At 38.1% G+C, this 13,503-nt stretch overlaps 1 protein-coding gene across 1 annotated transcript in view; it reads left to right on the plus strand.

The window, feature by feature from the left end:
- The window catches only part of RALY (RALY heterogeneous nuclear ribonucleoprotein), a 128,829-nt gene that overhangs the window by 30,206 nt on the left and 85,120 nt on the right, over positions 1–13,503 (plus strand). The window contains 2 exon segments of the mRNA XM_053712856.1: positions 3,369–3,441; positions 3,527–3,562. Coding sequence (XP_053568831.1) covers positions 3,369–3,441; positions 3,527–3,562 — 109 coding nt within the window.

Genomic DNA, 13,503 nt, shown 5'->3' on the forward strand with positions numbered 1-13,503 from the left:
TTTGCTATTTTTTCTGATATGACAATATACATTCATGTAGCTATTTGCTATTTTGGGAACTAAGGTATTTCATTATTAAACCATTTTTTTGTTTATTGTGATTATGCTAGTCAGAGACTTATTTCTTAAAATTTAGAGCTAAATTGATGACACAATTTCAATTTTAGAACAGTGCTTGATTCCCTATCTGTTTTGGTCCATTAATTTATTTGGCCCTTGTTCTTTTCTTATAGTTTGTTGGAAATATATGCATTTTAGAACTTTATTTATTTTTCCCCCTTTCATGTGATTTAAGTCTCGAAATTGTGGGTTTTTCCAGGTCTAAGAACTTATGTGCACATAGCAGACTACACCTAACCCTTCACATTTCTACCCTAAATAGCTTAAAGGGACATTATACACTCATTTTTTCTTTGCATAAATGTTTTGTAGATGATCAATTTATATAACCCATAAAAGTTTTTTTTTATTTTTTTAAATGTATAGTTTTGCATATTTTTAAATAACATTGCTATTTTTCAGACTCCTAACCCAAAGTTTTATTAGAATACCGTCAGCTACCTTCTCCAGCTTGCTCCTGTTTGTGTAAAGGGTCTTTTCATATGCAAAAGAAGGGGGAGGGGGGGTGTCTTATTTGTCACTTGCAGTGGGCTTTCCAACTACCTTTTCAACAGAGCTAAACTGAAAGCTTCTAAGTAAGTTTTTAAACAGTTTTATACTGGATTTTTATATCTGTATCTGTGCATCTTATTCTTTATAGTAGTGTCTGTTACATGCAGTTATATGAAAATGAGTGTATACTGTCCCTTTACGTAGGGCTAATAAGATAAGAACTGTAAGAAAATTACTTTACAAAGTTGTGTCTACTTCAGAAGCAAGTCTGGATTGACTTCTCCAAACATAGCAAATGGTTGGTGGAATTTGGCTATTGAAAATGATTGTAGCAAATTATAAGTTTGATCACAATCTATTGGCGATTTGCTCCTGAAAAGGCTTTTGGTTTCCCAAACAAATTGGTTGTTGAGTTTCTTGAGAGATCACAATCCAAAATTGATTAATTTGTTTAAAGCCCGCAGTCCCAAACTCCTTTTTAACAAAAAGGCTCCCAAAAAGGCCTTTACATGTGTGGGCTACTTGTTCTCAAAATAGAATCTGGGAGGCAACCAAAACTGAATGATACAATAGCCTCTTTGTTTACTTTGTAAATATTCATTTAAATGTGTGACATTCATCTATTGTAATCCAAATCCATCCTGAAAAATTATTAACCACATGAATACCATATGCATCTTTTGCATGATGTGATTACTTCTATAGTCACTTCAGAACACCAACATCTACAAATGGTGTGTTTTAATTCTTAATTTTAATAATTGATTCTAAGTTACATTCTCACTGTTGTCCTTATCACTGACCGTACTGGCTTCTTCAAAAACGAGTTTTAAAAGGGGCAGTTTTGGTGTGACCTGAAAACAAGTTGGTGACTACATGTTTCTATGGAAAGGACTTATAGTATCTTCTTATACTGTATTTTCACACAACTTAAACTGTAAAGTCTGAACCTGCTGCTTTGCAAAATTGTATCTGCCTAGGAGACTAAATGAGATTGTAGTCTTGTGGCCATGTTTTTAAAAGGAAGACCAAACATGGTTGCAACAGTGCTTTAAAAGTGGTTGCGCCTAAAGTCTTTTCCATAGGATCTGTAATTACACCAAATGAAAATGGCGCTTTAACAAACAATAGGAATAAATATTGTAAAAAAACAATACATGTATGAATTTAAAAGTGACCATATAGCAATAGAAAAATGGTGCTTAGTCTGCCCATCATGACAACATGCAATATGCATGCAGGTTATTTAGTAGTGGCGCGGATGGAAACAGATTACAATACGTTCCTATGAATGTCGCAATTGCGCAATCCTGTTTTAAAACCTGGTTTTCAGGTTGCTACTACTGTTAGTAACAATTATGATGAGTGTGACTTAGAATCAAATATTAAAATAAATAATTAAAATGCCATTTGTAGATGTTGGGGTCCTGAAGTAACTTTTCTTGCAGATCCCCTTAGCTTTACAGGATGTCACATACTTAACACATATACATATGTAAATATGCGCCCTGTGTATACAGCCTCTACAATAGGGATAAATAGAGTTTTAATTAATCGCTACCTTGTATGTTAATAGACTTGTACAATGTCTCCTGCGGCCATTTCAGAGTATTTTGCACATGTGCAATTTAATAGACTGTTTGAGGTGACAAGCCAAAACTGGCCTCGAAAAGTTGTAATATCTTAAACAACATTTACTGCCCTTTTAAGCACTAGAGTACTGAACCATTTGATATGTCTAATTTTCATCTGGTGCAAGATCCAGACAGTTTTTTTGTTTGTTTGTTTAATCACTTTTTGTGTATTTATTTATTCATTTATGCATATTCTCATTAGTGTGTGAATATAATATATATATACCGTATATATATATATATATATATATATATATATATTCACACACGTAGGGTCCATGCATTTGCAGTAATGAATGTATGGGTGCTTAATATTTCATATTAATAAACAAACAAAATATAGATTTGCACTTTCAGGTCTTGCAAAAATATTAACAAATTATTATATCTTCATATCAAACAAATAGTTAATGTTTCAGCTTCATTATGAAGCCTTTGCCAGAATAAAATAATATATAGCACTTATATAATGCTGTTCTAGTATGGATTCATAAGAAAAATAATTTGAGAGCAACAATTGCAGGTAATGAAACCAAGCAGTATGCTGGTAGACAGACCACACAGCACCTTGGGCATTGGTGCCATCAGTTTGCCATCTTTGCTCTAGGACTTTTTCCTAGCTGTTTTAGATAAACACAATTAACCTCTAATTTTACTGTGCAGCTTTCATATGTTAAATTTAAATAGGAAGGCTTAAAAATGTCATTGCTAGTTGCGAATAACATTCCCATATACTGTGAAAAATAATAAAGGTGAGATCACAGAAAAATAGACTGGAAGGCTTTTTTATCACATCCTTGCCATGCCCTGTGTTCTCATTTCTTACACGAGAGTGAACGCAATGTTTTCTATAAACGTGTATTACTCAATACTGACCTCTAATGGTGAGTGGATGCAAGTGCACGTATTACTGTAGTGCACGTATCCTGATAACACTAAACATGTAATCAGCAAGTAATAAACATACAAAAAGAATAAAATGTATCATATTCTGTTCTAATTTTTGATTCATGAACTTGCAAACGTGGTCAACACAAAGATCTGTTGATGTGAAACTATGGATAATGTGCGCATCTTCCCATCACACTGATCATACAAAATGTGTTTTTCTTTACCCAACAGACATCAATATGGCAGGAGAACCAAGACCAAACCGACCGAAGGTTCTAAAGAGAGCTGCAGCAGCGTTGTACAGGTAGGAACTGAAACGCTTGATCTCAAATCAGTAATATGCTAATTGCCATGACAAATTGCTATTGATACATTTTTATTTTGCAAAGGACAAGACAGAGAAAGTTATTAGCAATGAAAAACAGGTATGAATGTCTATTTTTTTTCAATATCTTATTCAGTTTAAGTATGATCTATATCATGTGATGTCCAACTGCTCATTCAACAAAGAATACCAAGAAAATGAAGGATATGGGATCATATTAGTATATTGGAAAGTTGTTTAAAATTGTACGCGCTATTTGAAACAAAAGAAAAATGCTTTGTGTATTTGTATTTGTTCTAGGGAGTATTAAAGGGACATTAAACCCAAAATGTTTCTTTCATGATTCATATAGAAGTAAAGCTATCCGATTTACTTTTATCATCTAATTTGCTTCATTCTCTTGGTATCTTTTGTTGAAAAACATATCTAGATAGGCTTAGGAGCTTGGAGCTAGCTGCTGATTGGTGGCTGAATTTGTATGTCCATTTTCATTGGCTTACAAATGTATTCATCTAGCTCCCAGGAGTGCATTGCTGCTGCTTCAATAAAAGACACCAAGAGAATGAAGAAAAACTTATAACAGAAGTAAATTGGAAAGTTGTTAAAAAATGTATAATCTATCTGAATCATGAAAGAAAAAATTTGGGTTTCATGTCTCTTTAAGGAAGGCAATAACTTTTTGCAGATATATTTGAAATACCTTAAAAATTAAAGGGACACTGAACACAAATTTTTTATTTCGTGAGTCAGATAGAGCATGACATTTTAAGCAACTTTCTAATTTACTCCTATTATCAAATTTTCTTCATTCTCTTGGTATCTTTATTTGAAATGCAAGAATGTAAGTTTAGATGCCAGCCCATTTTTGGTGAACAACCTGGGTTGTTCTTGCTGATTGTTGGATAAATTCATCCACCAATAAAAAAGTGCTGTCCAGAGTCTGAACCAAAAAAAACCTAGATGCCTTCTTTTTCAAATAAAGATAGCAAGAGAACGAAGAAAAAATGATAATAGGAATAAATTAGAAAGTTGCTTAAAATTGCATGCTCTATCTGAATCATGAAAGAAAAAATTTGGGTTCAGTGTCCCTTTAAAGTGAAGATATTATTTAAATGTGTGTGAGTTACAAAAAAACAAAAATAGAATAAAGATATTGATGGACTATTTAATTAGATATCTTGATGTATTTTGCCATCAGTAAATGGATGTGAGAGTTATTATTTCAGTTAATTTAAAAGTAGACAAGCAAATTAGCCAGAAATATCAGTAGTACTAGTGGAAGTTGTATCAACAAAATGAGACACGCACAAATCTGGGGAGCTAAAATGGCAGAAAGTTTGCACAAATGCTTTTAACAATCTTATACTTTGTGCAAACAATACTACTAACTAGTGTATTCTTGCAAAACTTGTGCTGTATAGTGCTCCAGACACTTGTATGCTACCTACCTAGGAATTCTCTTTAACAAAAGAATACAAAAAGTCAATTAAATAATTTACATATGCTATTTTGAATTCTGACATTAGCATAGATATTCCTGTAGGAGACCAAAATATATGGAAACCAATATTAATGTTGTCATCATACAATCATGTGGAGTAGTTGATACCTGGATTTGGCTGCCCCGCAGAGGTGGTAGTGTGTTCTCAGCCTGGAAAAGTGTTAATGTGAATTGCTTTTTCCTGTGTGTGAAAACTGCTTTCAGAAAAGCTGTAAGCTGAAACCCACCTCCTTCCTTCCCCCCCTCCTTAGTAGTGCAACTGTGTGTAGTAATGCAGAACGCTCCTCCCCTTGGAGACTGATAGTGGGAGCTAAGACTTGTTTGCATTGGTTGCACTCGTTGTAAATTATAACCCGGGCGTTGTCTTTGACAAGACAAAGAAAATTTGGTTTAAATATGTAACAGAAAGACTTGGTGGGCAGAACTGCCCTGTGGACCATACCACTAACATCAGGACCGGCATTCTCCACATATCTAAAGGAACTTGGTAATAAGTTAGATATTGTGTGTAATTCTTTTCATGTCCCATTTTCTTTTTAAAGAACTGTAGCTTTTCAATTGTATGTTATTATATTTTGAATGTCTTTATAATTTTGCACTGTGTAACCTGTATTGATATTTGGTTATTAAACACGTAGAAAATCTCATTCTGTCTTTTGGACTCTAATATCCAAATTCACACTCCTGTTGAGACAAGTTTAAAGGCACGTTACCTAATTGTTAAATGGTGTGAGTTTTTTAGGGGTTCCCCAAAACTCCCCTTTAATTTAAAAGTTTTGGTGGTGGCAGCAGGGAAATTGATAATTAGAGCAGTGTGGACAAGATTTGGGGTCTAATTTGGTATCCCTTTTAAGGTCCTTTTGCAGAGTTGCAAGGATAAGGGAACCAGAGCTGTGTGCCATTAACCCCTTCATGCTCACACCCCTCTATTGTGACGCTGAGAAGGTTTGATTCATCACAAACTGGCTGGCAGTGGTGGGGATATTTAGAGTTTTTTAGTGCTATTTGTATAGTACTAAAATAAATTGCATGTTTTTGTGTAATTTCCCAAAGACAGAACTCAGTGCCTAATTACAGAGACAGTGCAAAGAAGCAGTTCTTTTTCCCTCCCTCTTGTTGTTCGTTGCTACTCAATATGGAAGCATATAGAAAGATGCCGAAAGAATCCCTGGAGCTGCTTTGTCAGGAGAGAGCCATTGCAACTTTTGGCAAAACAAAGGAGCAGTTGGTCCAGGAACTGCAGCAGGCAGATGACATTCCAGCAGAGCAGGAAACAGGCACAGAAAGGGTTACTGTGGAACTGGTAACCCAGGAGATAATACCTACTACTGTTACCCCTGAGAGTGCAAAGGAGTCTGAGCTACAAACAGCACTCAGGTACTTGGGGGATGCTGATCCTAAACTGAGAATGGAATTGATCCTCAAGTTTCAAGAAGCAGCTGAGAGAAAGAGGGAGGCTACAGAAAGAGAGAGAGAAAGAGAGAGAGAGGCTGCAGAGAGGGAGGCTGCAGTGAGAGAAAGAAAAGAAGAGAGAGGCTGCAGAAAGAGAAAGAGAGAGAAAAATGATGCTCAATGAAGACATGAGCTGGAGGTTATGCAGAGGAACAGAACCAGCCTGTCTCCCCAAACCAGTGAACGTGGGGAAACCGCAACAGAGAGGCCCCGCCTGGAGTATTTTCCAATGTTGGAAAGAGACACTGACTTGGATGTTTTTCTGAGGGGCTTTGAGAAGGTATGCAAGCAGTATCAGCTGCCCCCAGAACAATGGGTTCGCTATTTAGCTCCTTGCCTGAAGGGTAAAGCACTGGATTTATTTGCTTCACTTCCAGGGGAGGATGACCAGGACTATGAGGCCATAAAAATAGCCTTATTAAAAAGTTTTAACCTCACTCCGGAATTCTACAGGAAGAAATTTCGGAGTCTTCACCAAAGTGCAGATGACAGCTTCACAGAATATGTTGCACAACTAAGGTCTGCTTTTAAGCAATGGACTGGGGGCCTAAAAGTCCTCACTCATGAGGCTTTGGAGGATTTGATGATCCTGGAGCAGTTCATGCAAATGCGAAGTCCTGATGCCAGAGTATGGATTCTGGACAGAAAGCCCAAAACAGTAGCAGAGACTGCAGATCTGGCTAATGATTACGCCAACAGCAGAGCACCTGAAACAAGGCAGGCAGCTATTCAAGCTGTGTCTCCAAAGTGAAAAAGAGTAAACAAGGCAGCAGAGAGACCATCTCATCTACACCCTACAGCCAGAGGGGCAGGGGCCACACCAGGACAGGGGGAAACCCGCCGGTGTTTGACTTGTAACCAGATGGGGCATCTGTGTTTCACCTGCTCAGAAAAGAAGAAGCCTGAGGGTGGGAATGTGGCTGGGGAACCAGCATCTGTTTTGTTTGTGGGTGGGTTCCCAAGGCAAAAGTGGAGAGATAACCTATAGAGGGTATCTGTGGGTGACCAGGTGGCAACAGGACTCAGGGATAGTGGAGCTTCGGTTACCTTGGTGCATCCTGAAATGGTAAAGCCAGAGAACATTATACCAGGGAGGACTGTGTCAATTCAAGGAATTGGGGGAGTTTGCCCCGCAGTGCCTGTGGCACGAGTGTACCTTGATTGGGGTGTGGGAAAAGGTTTGCGGGAGGTGGGGATTTCTGTGGATATTGATGTTTTACTGGGCGATGATTTGGGCCGGTGCTTTGTGAGTACGCCCCAGAAAACAACACCTGCAACCTGGAAGGGCCAGTAGAGGGCCCTGCACCAACTGAGGTACTGTGTGAAACTTTGGGGGACTCAAAGGGGAGGCTGGGGATGGACACATCGCTAGCTGCACCAGAGCTGGAGGTATCCCACCAAAGAATGAAGAATGATTCCCTTGAACATGATTGCTGGGAGGGGGGCTGAGGGTTAATGCAGATCTGCCTTTGTGTACACCAGTACTGTCTTGTTCTGATGAAGAGGGATGTATTGAAAATGTTTGTGACAATGTTGCTTCTATTGAACCTGGGCACTGGTAGGGAGAGCCTAGGGAGGGATGTATTGAAAATGTTTGTAACAATGTTGCTTCTATTGAACCTGGGCGCTGGTAGGGAGAGCCTAGGGTTAATGATGATCTACCTGAACATGTACCAGTACTGTATTGTGCCAGTAAAAACATAATTTATGTAAGAACTTACCTGATAAATTCATTTCTTTCATATTAACAAGAGTCCATGAGCTAGTGACGTATGGGATATACATTCCTACCAGGAGGGGCAAAGTTTCCCAAACCTTAAAATGCCTATAAATACACCCCTCACCACACCCACAAATCAGTTTAACGAATAGCCAAGAAGTGGGGTGATAAGAAAAAAAGTGCGAAGCATATAAAATAAGGAATTGGAATAATTGTGCTTTATACAAAAAAATCATAACCACCACAAAAAAGGGTGGGCCTCATGGACTCTTGTTAATATGAAAGAAATGAATTTATCAGGTAAGTTCTTACATAAATTATGTTTTCTTTCATGTAATTAACAAGAGTCCATGAGCTAGTGACGTATGGGATAATGAATACCCAAGATGTGGATCTTTCCACACAAGAGTCACTAGAGAGGGAGGGATAAAATAAAGACAGCCAATTCCTGCTGAAAATAATCCACACCCAAAATAAAGTTTAAAGAAAAACATAAGCAGAAGATTCAAACCGAAACCACTGCCTGAAGTACCTTTCTACCAAAAACTGCTTCAGAAGAAGAGAACACATCAAAATGGTAGAATTTAGTAAAAGTATGCAAAGAGGACCAAGTCGCTGCTTTGCAAATCTGATCAACTGAAGCTTCATTCCTAAACGCCCAGGAAGTAGAAACTGACCTAGTAGAATGAGCTGTAATCCTCTGAGGCGGAGTCTTACCCGATTTAACATAGGCAAGATGAATTAAAGATTTCAACCAGGATGCCAAAGAAATGGCAGAAGCTTTCTGGCCTTTTCTAGAACCAGAAAAGATGACAAATAGACTAGAAGTCTTTCGGAAAGATTTAGTAGCTTCAACATAATATTTCAAAGCTCTAACAACATCCAAAGAATGTAACGATTTTTCCTTAGAATTCTTAGGATTAGGACATAATGAAGGAACCACGATTTCTCTACTAATGTTGTTGGAATTCACAACCTTAGGTAAAAATTCAAAAGAAGTTTGCAACACTGCCTTATCCTGATGAAAAATCAGAAAAGGAGACTCACAAGAAAGAGCAGATAATTCAGAAACTCTTCTGGCAGAAGAGATGGCCAAAAGGAACAAAACTTTCCAAGAAAGCAATTTAATGTCCAATGAATGCATAGGTTCAAACGGAGGAGCTTGAAGAGCTCCCAGAACCAAATTCAAACTCCATGGAGGAGAAATTGACTTAATGACAGGTTTTATACGAACCAAAGCTTGTACAAAACAATGAATATCAGGAAGAATAGCAATCTTTCTGTGAAAAAGAACAGAAAGAGCAGAAATTTGTCCTTTCAAGGAACTTGCGGACAAACCCTTATCTAAACCATCCTGAAGAAATTGTAATATTCTCGGAATTCTAAAAGAATACCAAGAAAAATGATGAGTAAGACACCAAGAAATATAAGTCTTCCAGACTCTATAATATATCTCTCTAGATACAGATTTACGAGCCTGTAACATAGTATCAATCACAGAGTCAGAGAAACCTCTTTGACTAAGAATCAAGCGTTCAATCTCCATACCTTTAAATTTAAGGATTTCAGATCCGGATGGAAAAAAGGACCTTGCGACAGAAGGTCTGGTCTTAACGGAAGAGTCCATGGTTGGCAAGATGCCATCCGGACAAGATCCGCATACCAAAACCTGTGAGGCCATGCCGGAGCTATTAGCAGAACAAACGAGCATTCCCTCAGAATCTTGGAGATTACTCTTGGAAGAAGAACTAGAGGCGGAAAGATATAGGCAGGATGATACTTCCAAGGAAGTGATAATGCATCCACTGCCTCCGCCTGAGGATCCCGGGATCTGGATAGATACCTGGGAAGTTTCTTGTTTAGATGAGAGGCCATCAGATCTATCTCTGGAAGCCCCCACATTTGAACAATCTGAAGAAATACCTCTGGGTGAAGAGACCATTCGCCCGGATGCAACGTTTGGCGACTGAGATAATCCGCTTCCCAATTGTCTACACCTGGGATATGAACCGCAGAGATTAGACAGGAGCTGGATTCCGCCCAAACCAAAATTCGAGATACTTCTTTCATAGCCAGAGGACTGTGAGTCCCTCCTTGATGATTGATGTATGCCACAGTTGTGACATTGTCTGTCTGAAAACAAATGAACGATTCTCTCTTCAGAAGAGGCCAAAACTGAAGAGCTCTGAAAATTGCACGGAGTTCCAAAATATTGATCGGTAATCTCACCTCCTGAGATTCCCAAACTCCCTGTGCCGTCAGAGATCCCCACACAGCTCCCCAACCTGTGAGACTTGCATCTGTTGAAATTACAGTCCAGGTCGGAAGAACAAAAGAAGCCCCCTGAATTAAACGATGGTGATCTGTCCACCACGTTAGAGAGTGTCGAACAATCGGTTTTAAAGATATTAATTGATATATCTTCGTGCAATCCCTGCACCATTGGTTCAGCATACAGAGCTGAAGAGGTCGCATGTGAAAACGAGCAAAGGGGATCGCGTCCGATGCAGCAGTCATAAGACCTAGAATTTCCATGCATAAGGCTACCGAAGGGAATGATTGAGACTGAAGGTTTCGACAAGCTGTAATCAATTTTAGACGTCTCTTGTCTGTTAAAGACAGAGTCATGGACACTGAATCTATCTGGAAACCCAGAAAGGTTACCCTTGTTTGAGGAATCAAAGAACTTTTTGGTAAATTGATCCTCCAACCATGATCTTGAAGAAACAACACAAGTCGATTCGTATGAGACTCTGCTAAATGTAAAGACTGAGCAAGTACCAAGATATCGTCCAAATAAGGAAATACCACAATACCCTGTTCTCTGATTACAGACAGAAGGGCACCGAGAATCTTTGTGAAAATTCTTGGAGCTGTAGCAAGGCCAAACGGTAGAGCCACAAATTGGTAATGCTTGTCTAGAAAAGAGAATCTCAGGAACTGATAATGATCTGGATGAATCGGAATATGCAGATATGCATCCTGTAAATCTATTGTGGACATATAATTCCCTTGCTGAACAAAAGGCAATATAGTCCTTACAGTTACCATCTTGAACGTTGGTATCCTTACATAACGATTCAATAATTTTAGATCCAGAACTGGTCTGAAGGAATTCTCCTTCTTTGGTACAATGAAGAGATTTGAATAAAACCCCATCCCCTGTTCCGGAACTGGAACTGGCATAATTACTCCAGCCAACTCTAGATCTGAAACACAATTCAGAAATGCTTGAGCTTTCACTGGATTTACTGGGACACGGGAAAGAAAAAATCTCTTTGCAGGAGGTCTCATCTTGAAACCAATTCTGTACCCTTCTGAAACAATGTTCTGAATCCAAAGATTGTGAACAGAATTGATCCAAATTTCTTTGAAAAAACGTAACCTGCCCCCTACCAGCTGAACTGGAATGAGGGCCGTACCTTCATGTGAACTTAGAAGCAGGCTTTGCCTTTCTAGCAGGCTTGGATTTATTCCAGACTGGAGATGGTTTCCAAACTGAAACTGCTCCTGAGGACGAAGGATCAGGCTTTTGTTCTTTGTTGAAACGAAAGGAACGAAAACGATTGTTAGCCCTGTTTTTACCTTTAGATTTTTTATCCTGTGGTAAAAAAGTTCCTTTCCCACCAGTAACAGTTGAAATAATAGAATCCAACTGAGAACCAAATAATTTGTTTCCCTGGAAAGAAATGGAAAGTAGAGTTGATTTAGAAGCCATATCAGCATTCCAAGTCTTAAGCCATAAAGCTCTTCTGGCTAAGATAGCCAGAGACATAAACCTAACATCAACTCTAATAATATCAAAAATGGCATCACAGATAAAATTATTAGCATGCTGGAGAAGAATAATAATATCATGAGAATCACGATTTGCTACTTGTTGCGCTAGGGTTTCCAACCAAAAAGTTGAAGCTGCAGCAACATCAGCCAATGATATAGCAGGTCTAAGAAGATTACCTGAACACAGATAAGCTTTTCTTAGAAAGGATTCAATTTTTCTATCTAAAGGATCCTTAAACGAGGTACCATCTGACGTAGGAATGGTAGTACGTTTAGCAAGGGTAGAAATAGCCCCATCAACTTTAGGGATTTTGTCCCAAAATTCTAACCTGTCAGGCGGAACAGGATATAATTGCTTAAAACGTTTAGAAGGAGTAAAGGAATTACCCAATTTATCCCATTCTTTGGAAATCACTGCAGAAATAGCATTAGGAACAGGAAAAACTTCTGGAATAACCGCAGGAGCTTTAAAAACCTTATCCAAACGTATAGAATTAGTATCAAGAGGACTAGAATCCTCTATTTCTAAAGCAATTAGTACTTCTTTAAGTAAAGAGCGAATAAATTCCATCTTAAATAAATATGAAGATTTATCAGCATCAATCTCTGAGATAGAATCCTCTGAACCAGAAGAGTCCAAAGAATCAGAATGATGGTGTTCATTTAAAAATTCATCTGTAGAGAGAGAAGATTTAAAAGACTTTTTACGTTTACTAGAAGGAGAAATAACAGACAAAGCCTTCTTTATGGATTCAGAAACAAAATCTCTTATGTTATCAGGAACATTCTGCACCTTAGATGTTGAGGGAACTGCAACAGGCAATGGTACATTACTAAAGGAAATATTATCTGCTTTAACAAGTTTGTCATGACAATTATTACAAACAACAGCTGGAGGAATAGCTACCAAAAATTTACAGCAGATACACTTAGCTTTGGTAGATCCAGCAGGCAGCGATTTTCCTGTAGTATCTTCTGGCTCAGATGCAACGTGAGACATCTTGCAATATGTAAGAGAAAAAACAACATATAAAGCAAAATAGATCAAATTCCTTATAAGACAGTTTCAGGAATGGGAAAGAATGCCAAATATCAAGCTTCTAGCAACCAGAAGCAAATGAAAAATGAGACTGAAATAATGTGGAGACAAAAGCGACGCCCCAAATAAGACGCCCACATTATTTGGCGCCTAAATGCTTTTGGCGCCAAAAATGACGCCACATCCGGAACGCCGACATTTTTGGCGCAAAATAACGTCAAAAAATGACGTAACTTCCGGCGACACGTATGACGCCGGAAACGGAAAAGAATTTTTGCGCCAAAAAAGTCCGCGCCAAGAATGACGCAATAAAATGAAGCATTTTCAGCCCCCGCGAGCCTAACAGCCCACAGGGAAAAAAGTCAAATTTTTGAGGTAAGAAAAATATGATAATTCAATGCATAATCCCAAATATGAAACTGACTGTCTGAAAATAAGGAAAGTTGAACATTCTGAGTCAAGGCAAATAAATGTTTGAATACATATATTTAGAACTTTATAAATAAAGTGCCCAACCATAGCTTAGAGTGTCACAGAAAATAAGACTTA

Source organism: Bombina bombina, chromosome 1, assembly GCF_027579735.1.
Source record: "Bombina bombina isolate aBomBom1 chromosome 1, aBomBom1.pri, whole genome shotgun sequence".
Taxonomy (NCBI): Eukaryota; Metazoa; Chordata; class Amphibia; order Anura; family Bombinatoridae; genus Bombina; species Bombina bombina.